The sequence below is a fragment of the Hyphopichia burtonii genome, assembly GCF_001661395.1.
Source record: "Hyphopichia burtonii NRRL Y-1933 unplaced genomic scaffold HYPBUscaffold_4, whole genome shotgun sequence".
In the NCBI taxonomy this organism is placed as follows: domain Eukaryota; kingdom Fungi; phylum Ascomycota; class Pichiomycetes; order Serinales; family Debaryomycetaceae; genus Hyphopichia; species Hyphopichia burtonii.
The window spans coordinates 1,141,495-1,149,904 of NW_017963731.1; the positions used below are offsets into that span (position 1 = coordinate 1,141,495).

At 31.6% G+C, this 8,410-nt stretch overlaps 5 protein-coding genes across 5 annotated transcripts; 3 read left to right on the forward strand and 2 right to left on the reverse strand.

The window, feature by feature from the left end:
* Positions 1–210: 210 nt before the first annotated feature.
* Positions 211–703, reverse strand: HYPBUDRAFT_210228 (uncharacterized protein). Its single transcript, XM_020223064.1, has one exon. The coding sequence runs from the start codon at positions 500–502 to the stop codon at positions 242–244; it is 261 nt and encodes an 86-aa protein (XP_020076387.1). The 5' UTR covers positions 503–703; the 3' UTR covers positions 211–241.
* A 51-nt stretch (positions 704–754) lies between these two features.
* On the forward strand, positions 755–1,975 carry HYPBUDRAFT_11899 (Rho GTPase-activating protein). The gene has a single exon (XM_020219207.1). It carries the CDS (start codon positions 779–781, stop codon positions 1,949–1,951), a length of 1,173 nt encoding a protein of 390 aa, XP_020076388.1. The 5' UTR covers positions 755–778; the 3' UTR covers positions 1,952–1,975.
* Positions 1,976–3,300: 1,325 nt separating this feature from the next.
* On the forward strand, positions 3,301–5,304 carry HYPBUDRAFT_97707 (anaphase promoting complex subunit 4; the record flags this gene model as incomplete). The annotated part of the gene is made up of 1 exon (XM_020223997.1): positions 3,301–5,304. A coding segment is annotated over one exon (2,004 nt), but the record flags the coding sequence as incomplete, so codon positions are not given.
* A 361-nt stretch (positions 5,305–5,665) lies between these two features.
* On the reverse strand, positions 5,666–6,375 carry HYPBUDRAFT_153158 (uncharacterized protein; the record flags this gene model as incomplete). The annotated part of the gene is made up of 1 exon (XM_020221400.1): positions 5,666–6,375. A coding segment is annotated over exon 1 (649 nt), but the record flags the coding sequence as incomplete, so codon positions are not given.
* Positions 6,376–6,413: 38 nt separating this feature from the next.
* HYPBUDRAFT_125267 (GPI-anchor transamidase subunit) lies at positions 6,414–8,370 on the forward strand. The gene has a single exon (XM_020219328.1). The coding sequence runs from the start codon at positions 6,500–6,502 to the stop codon at positions 8,264–8,266; it is 1,767 nt and encodes a 588-aa protein (XP_020076391.1). The 5' UTR covers positions 6,414–6,499; the 3' UTR covers positions 8,267–8,370.
* The last annotated feature ends 40 nt before the right edge of the window (positions 8,371–8,410 follow it).

Consider the following 8,410-nt stretch of genomic DNA (forward strand, 5'->3'; position numbering starts at 1 on the left):
TATTATGTGTATTATGTGTATTATGTGTATTATGTGTATTATATGTATTATGTGTATTATGTGTATTATGTGTATTATATGTGTATTATATATGTATTATATATGTATTTAATGGAGTTCTTCTGGCAAATCGGGCCTGGCCAGGTTCTCATTTCTGCGGTTGGCGTACGCCCAGGTGATTCAATAATTACTTCTGCTTACTAGTCACAATCATCGATATATACATATATTGTTATTGTGATCAGGCAACTAAAGAGTGGTTTGAGTGAGGAAGAGCGCACGCGCACTTAGCAATAGCACAGGCGAAGGCCGTCGTGTGCGGCCCGGGCGAAGAGAGGATTTGGCCCGGACGCGCACACGACTCTGCGAAACAGCGAACGATGCAGCCTGGACTACTACACTCTGCTACCACCACCAACCGATACCCTGATACCAGATATGGAGGCAGGTCGATAGATCTGGGTGGGTGGATAGAAGAGTAGGGCCCCTTGTTAAAATCCATACAAGTATGGACAGCAAGGAACTGGCCCGGACGGGCAGCGCAGGGCTGTGACTTTTCGCACAGTTCTAGAATCAGCCAATGCCAATTCCTGGGGAATAACAATTTAACCGTTTTTGTTCCTCCATTGTTTAGTGATTTGTGTACGCGTAGAGATCAATGTAGCAGAGTTCCCCTGTTGGATATATATATTGAGAGTAAGCCATTAAACGTTTGCTTTGATTGTTTTTTTCTGATAAGCTTAGCGTTGCTAATTGTGATTATTATTTTTAACAACCAATGTCAATAAATGATTCTTTTAGTAATTTAAATATGAGTTTAAATGATGAAGGATATCATATTTTTAAATTTAATGCTGGAAGTATGGAAGAAATCGAGTATATTGACATAATAATAGCCGCGGTTAGGATTAAGATCCCCCGGATAATACACGAGTGTTTCCAACATATTTTGGAGCACGGGAGTACCATAGAAGGGATTTTTCGAATAAACGGCAGCATTAAAAGAATAAACCAATTATATAATCATTTAATACTACATAAGAAAATTGAGGATTTTGCAGAAATCTATAGTATTCATGATGTGTGTGGAGTATTGAAAAAATATATGAAGAACTACTTGAGCTCGATAAACGAGATATTCACCAGTAAACAAATTGAACAAATTAAAAAAATGAGTGAAGTGGTGGAAGATAGTCAAAGTGTGCAAAGTTTTAAAACCGCTAAAGAAGAAGAAACGAATGAAACAATTGATAAGTTTCTCAATTACATTAATAATTATAATTTAAGGTATAAAAATGATTTTCTAATTTATTCAATATATCAACTAAATAAATTGCAATCAATTGAAACAAAAATGACCAATTATAATTATTCAATAATATTCCAACCGTATCTTTTCCCAACGTGCAACTTGAATAATTTGATTTTCTGTCAAGAATATTTATTCTACTTGATGAATAATTTCAATTATTTAATTAAAAACTACTCAAATCGAGAAATTAAAAAAAATCGTTTTAGTCAATTTATGGATTTCTATAACACTCCTACAAATAAACGATTATCTAATCCGTTTCATAAATCAACGGATTTGCTTATCGATCAATTGAAATACGAAGATCAAACCTCTTTACAAAGTTTAGATAAATCTAGAAACAGTTCTTATTCAAAAAGTTCAACTTCAAATTTTGATTCAATCTTGTCGCCGAAAAACGATTCAATCTTGTCAAACCCGAAAAACGATTCAATCTTGTCAAACCCGAAAAACGATTCCACCGTTTCAGTAGGTGAACTGAAAAAATCAAAAAGAAGAAGTTTTATAAATTTTTTCAATAAAAACCTCTCGATTGATGATCTATTAATAACGAATCATGATTCAAACCTAATTGATCATAATCAAAAGGATAACTTATTGAAGAGAAACTTTTCTTTAAGAGTTAAATCAAGAAGGTAACGATAACGACGTGTATTATAATATATTCATACCATCAATCACCCAGTAGAGCGCAGATCATTTGTCATTTGTTATCCGTCAAACCATTCTCAATGCCTTTGTTTAGAGCGCATGCATTTTGCAACCATTCGCTTGAGACTCTAGACATCGGCTTGTCTATATTTTAATCCTCATCTGCATACTTCGTATTACTATATTGTAAGCGCTATTGTCTTACAATCACATAACTTAGGACAGTCTTGCCCCGTTGATACTTAACTTCAGTAGCTTACTTCCAGGCACTCCCGTAAGCCACTTGACATGTATGTAATTCTAGCTTCGTCAGCCACAGCGCCATGAATGTGTCCGTGAAACCAATACGTATAACTTCTTCTTCTCGGCTACTTGGTTTCTTCAACAATAACATTCCTGATCTTAGTTTCTGCTCTGCAGACGTTTTATTGCATATCATTGTCTATATTTCTTTCTATATAAGTAGATAACCTATCAAGAGAAATAGCTTTAAAGGAATCACCTTCTGTTGTGATCTTAAGCATATTAAGGAAAATGTTGATTAGCAATGGACAAGTCCTCGGTGGGTTTCATCTGTCAAGGCAAACTTCTCTCAAGTTTAGGCGTCATGCCCATGGCTTGGTTGAAATGAAAGTGTTCTCTTAAAGCTAAAGACTTGGCCCTTTATTAACGGGATGTAGCATTTACGGCCATCTTTTGTGTGTCTCTTTTCTTTTCTTTTTACTGATTCCTACATTTGATCTCTATCAAAGAGCATTCTTCAGGCCGTCTAAGGCTTATGAAATCTTCTATTTTCTAGCTATTCCTCTTATCTTAGTCAGTAATAGATGCTATCACATGGAGCACACTTTCTTGCTCAACTAGTACGCAATGGTCACTTTGCCATGATCACTTCCAAGATTATTCACGATTTGTTCAATATTGTTCAATATCACTAATTGTTCATCATTAATTGTTCATCATTAATTGTTCATCATTAATTGTTCATCATTAATTGCTCATCATTAATTGTTCATCATTAATTGCTCATCATTAATTGTTCAAAGATTATGCATCTCCGCTGAAAGGTCTTATACAAATGCTCAACTGAGAGTCAAAAAGGCAGCTTGCTCATTACATGGTGCTCATTACAGCTGCTTTAATCCTACATTAGTTCTTACTCAATTTATACATAAATTTGCAACTCGCGCTGAATAAAAAAAAAACAAATTGGCGCTGATTCAGTTGTCGTTACTTCTTTAATGACTTCACCATTTGAAAGCTTCCTCCCGGCACCAGACCTCCGGCCGACTGCTCAAAATGAAATTTTCAAGAGCTCTTCCAAAGAACCATCTTCCTTCACAAGTATAACTAATAATAAGCTAATTGGGTTTCCGGATGGTAATGTTATAAATTGGTGTCCAACGATGGACTTATTAACTATTTCAATGAATAGAATGTCAATTTGGGTATTTAGATTAAACGGAGAAAGAATTTATTCGATAAATAATAAATCTCCAATCATTGAATTTGATTGGAGTCCAAACGGTAAGTTTTTTTGCGTTAGTGGTATTGATAAATTAATTAAAATTTATGATTCAAATAATGGTAAATTCATTCATAGTATTAAAAGTGATTTAAATTTACCGATTGGTTTAATTAACTGGGATAAAATCATTTTTGAAAAATTTGAAGCTTTTGAACTAGGAGAAATTAATACCCTAAATTATTTACCAAAATTACAATTTGACGATAATTTGATTGAAAATCAATTGGATTTATTAATACTGATAAGTTCTAATTCGATAATGTCTTTAACTTTCAATAATTTGTTTACTATTGATGATTTGATACTCCCAGAATCTTATAAATATATTGATCATAAAACAAGTAATGACTTATTTAATCAATATTTCTTAGTTGAAAATGAGGGAAACCAATTATGTTTGATTAATTTCTTTGTTAATATACCTTCTCGATTCAATCATTCGTTAGATGACGAAATCGAACCGAATACCAATCCTCATTTGAAAAAATATCTCATTGATATTATTGGCTACATTACCCAGCTAATTGCAATTCAAAATCATGTATTTGATCAATTAAACTATCTTCAAAGTGAATGCAAACCTTACATTTCCCATTTTGATCGTAACTTGTCAAATTTGAAAGATTCTGTTTACTCTTCGGTTGATTTAACAACCAATTTCCCAACTCAAAAAGAACTGGAAACTAAAATATTAAACGTTTTATACGATATTTTGTTAACTAATTTAATTCCATCTGATTTGAAAGACTATTGGCTTAATCAATTAGGCGAAAGAGGTTTGAAAAAACATAATAAATTGGTAAATACCCTTTATGACTTAATTAGAAAAGTCGTCTTTACTCAGATTATTACTGGAATTGAAAAAATGATTGTTATTTTAAATAACTTGGAAGGTTTGGTCAATTGGTTTGAACATAATAGCAGTAATGTCAATTCTTTATCTCAAGCTCCTCATATTGATATTTCTTATTTTGGTCTCAATTTAAATTCTATTTTAAAATTAATTGAAAATTGTCAATCTTTTATTAAACTTTTATACAAATTAATCTGGGATATAAATGATGAACAAAAACACATAAACGATTTCTTAGCTTGGTGTAAAATTGAGATTATTGATAAACTAGCTAGTGAAGATAATGATATTGAAACTTTTTTCAATAATAATCAAACTCAACCTTATAAAAATAGTTCAATTTTGAATTATTTAAATAATTTTTTATTTGAACCAAGAATTTTCAAATATTTCAATATAGATTGTTCAATGAATGAAGTGTTACTTCTTTCAGAAAACTCAAAAGAAAACCTCTTATCAAATTTTGAAAATTTGCAAAATAATTTGAAAAATGGAATATTAATTAATTTTTCCCAGTTTTTCAAATCGATTATTAAATTTAATAATCCGGTCAATCTCGATGCCGCTTCTACTGATGCCAAACTTATATCTCGTGATGAAAATAATCTTTTGATAACAAATATTGAAAATGCATCATTATCATTAATCCAATATAATATACAAGAAAATATAAAAGAGAAGAGAATAATAAATATTAATCATGAAGTTATCAGTTATGATTGGGTTGACTCAGACAGAATCATTTTATTATACAAGAATGACTCAGAATCCATCCTTGATTTATTTTCGATTAATCTATTGACTAATGATATAGTTGATTTGAATTCAATTGATATCGAAAAATCATTAAAGTTTAACCAAGATTCTTATGTTTCAACTCCAAAATATTTGGCAGTAAACGGTAAAAGATCTATTGGATGTGTTTTAGATTCTTCCAAGCAAAAGTACGTCGTGTTCAAATTTTAATTTGTTTCTCAATTGCTGAATCAATTAACTTCATTTCCTCTATTGGAATTTGTCTATCAGTTATGTTAAAGATCCAAGACATTCTATAGTCATTGTTTGAATTAATATAAAACTGTCTTCTGGCATAATCTTTCAAAATGTCTTTAATTGAATCCTCACTTGGTACCAACTGTTTTTTACGTAAATAAGTTCTAATTAATGGAGAAGTTGATATTTTTTCTTGTTCATGCTTCTTAGCCATGTACTTGAAGAAAATATGATTTATTTTATAATTGGGATCATGAGATGACGCTGCAGTTTTGATCAAATGATTTAGTAAACCTTCGTCAATAGGTCTATACATTTGAATAAATTGCTTGATATAATTGATTGTCGATTTCAATTCTTTATCCCTTTTAATATCATTACCAGGTAATCCGAACTTGGTTGGCTCATAAACGACTTCAAAATCCCTAAGAACATAATGGCATAGTATATGCTTATTCTGCTCAACAAACTTGAATAGTTTCCTTGCTTTTGAAATAAGTTCTTCCACGGATGATTCATTCTCAATGGTTCTCGAGAATGGTCTTATTCGATCTTTTGCTAATGATTTTCTATCAATGTTGAAGTATCCAAATAAATCAAGTTGAGGCTTTTTGCTTTGAAAGTATGCCAATTGTTCATCATACTTGTTGATGCTTTGTTTACTACCAAATTCGTGAACCAAATGAACTTGGGGCCAACTATTCTTGAATGACAAATAATTGATTTGTTGAAATTGTTGGACCCAAAGTGGTTCATTCTTATAAGCCAAGTCAAGGATATCGTGCAATGCATCGTAATTTTCATCAACCAAAAACTTATCAAAAATTTTAGCATATTTATTATATTTATTGATGTCTATACTTGAATAAGAAAAGAGTCCATCATTCAGGTTAGTGAACTCATTTTTGGTTTTGGCTTGTAGTAGATCAAGGGTCCTTTTATCAAACGGGAGTCGACGAACCCTCCGACTGAACTCTTTATAATAACCTAGTAACTTCATCAGTAGATATCCCCATCGTTTGGTTTATATGCTTATGCTCTGCACCGTTTTTTTTTTTTTTTTTTTTTGTTTGTTTGGTGTACCGCGATCTTATAATGATTTTTTTCGTTCATCTGAATTTTCATAACACGTACAGTTTTCAAGGTTGTACTTGAATAAGCAATGGCATTGGCAGAAACGGTACTTAGAAAGGTCCATAAGTTGGGGCTTATACCGAAAATTATAAGGTTGTTACCGGTGATTTCATTAGTATTGGCAATCTCAAGTGTATCATGGTTAGCCAGCTTACCACTTCAAGGTAATTATCGAAATGTATATATATCAGAAAATGCATTAATGCCATCACAAGTTACATCATATTTTAGAGAAAGTGAATGGAATATAGTTAGGGGTTATAGAACCGAGATCAGGAAGTTCGATTTTGACAGAATTGAAGAAAATAATGTAATATTGGGTAACTGGTTAACAGATATTGGATTAGAACCAATGTACCATAAGAATAAATTTGGAGAGGATACTTTGTATACTATATTGCATGCACCAAGAGGGGATGACACTGAGTCAATGGTGTTAACAGTTCCGTGGTTTACATCTAAACATGAAGCTAATATTGGAGGAATCTCATTAGGGATATCATTGGCTAGATATTTCAATAGAATGTCAATTTGGTCAAAGAATATAATATTTGTATTCCCGCAGGATGGACATGCGTCATTGAGGTCATGGGTTGAAGCATATCATACAACGTTAGATGAGACTGCAGGGTCTATTGAAGCGGCCCTTGTAATGGAATACGCTAGTGAATCGGATCATTTTAAACATTACTCTATTAGTTATGAAGGATTAAATGGACAGTTACCTAACTTGGATTTGATAAATACAGTGAATGATATAGGATATCATGAAAATTTACATTGTTCTATTCAAAAATCGGTCCATCAAAATGATTATTCATCAAGATTGAAAACTTTGGTTAAAGGTATTATTCAATTAACGTTGGCCGGGTTATCTAAGAGAAATACTGCTGGATGTGAAGCTTTTAGTGGATGGCAAATACAAGCAATTACTATAACCGCCCATGGGGATGAAGGAAATGCCGATATAACGCAATTTGGTAGAATAGTTGATTCAACTTTAAGATCAGTTAATAATTTATTAGAAAAATTCCATCAATCATTTTTCTTTTATTTATTACTTTCATCCAAGCATTTTGTATCAATTGGAACTTATTTACCATCGGCAATAATGATGGCAGTTGCATTTGCCATTAGTTCTTTGGGATGTTTTTTGAATGGAGCAAGAGAAATGAACGAATATATAAGTAAAATTACTAAGATTCTTTTGATTTTCACCATTATTGAAGTTGGATGTTTAATTACATCAATCATATTACCAATGGTTGTTAAATATACTGAATCATCAATTCAAATGATATTAGGATTATCAACAATCATAGCATTAATCATTAGTATGATACCAATCTTACCATTCAATTTAAAGAAGCTTGATAAAACCACTAGTTATGGATTAATAGGAGTTTCATTATTTTTCATTTCAATGTTAATCACCACTCTATTAATTGTTCATTTTTCATTAGCCATGTCAATTGGGTTAATTGCATTACCATTGACTTTCATTCAACCTTTGATTAATAATACTAGTCAATCAATCATGAAGAATAAATTGAAAATCGTGGTTAGTTTGATTATTTCCAATCCATTATTCATTATCTATCTCACCGGATTATGGTATATGGAAGATGGAAGTGTCATTGAATTAATGAGAGGCTTATTAACTTCTTGGGATGAACTTCAATGTTGGACTTGGTTTGTGATCATCTTGGGTTGGTTACCCACCTGGATTGGGGTGGCATTCGCTGCTTCTTTTGGTAACTTCGTCCTGGTCCCACAAGAAAAGAAAGATCAGTAATGTATACTTATAACATAAATATAATAATCAGTAAAATTAATATAATCACAACCATATAATAATCAGTATAACCATATAATAATCAGTATAACCATATAATAATCAGTATAACCATATAATAATCAGTATAACCATATAATAATC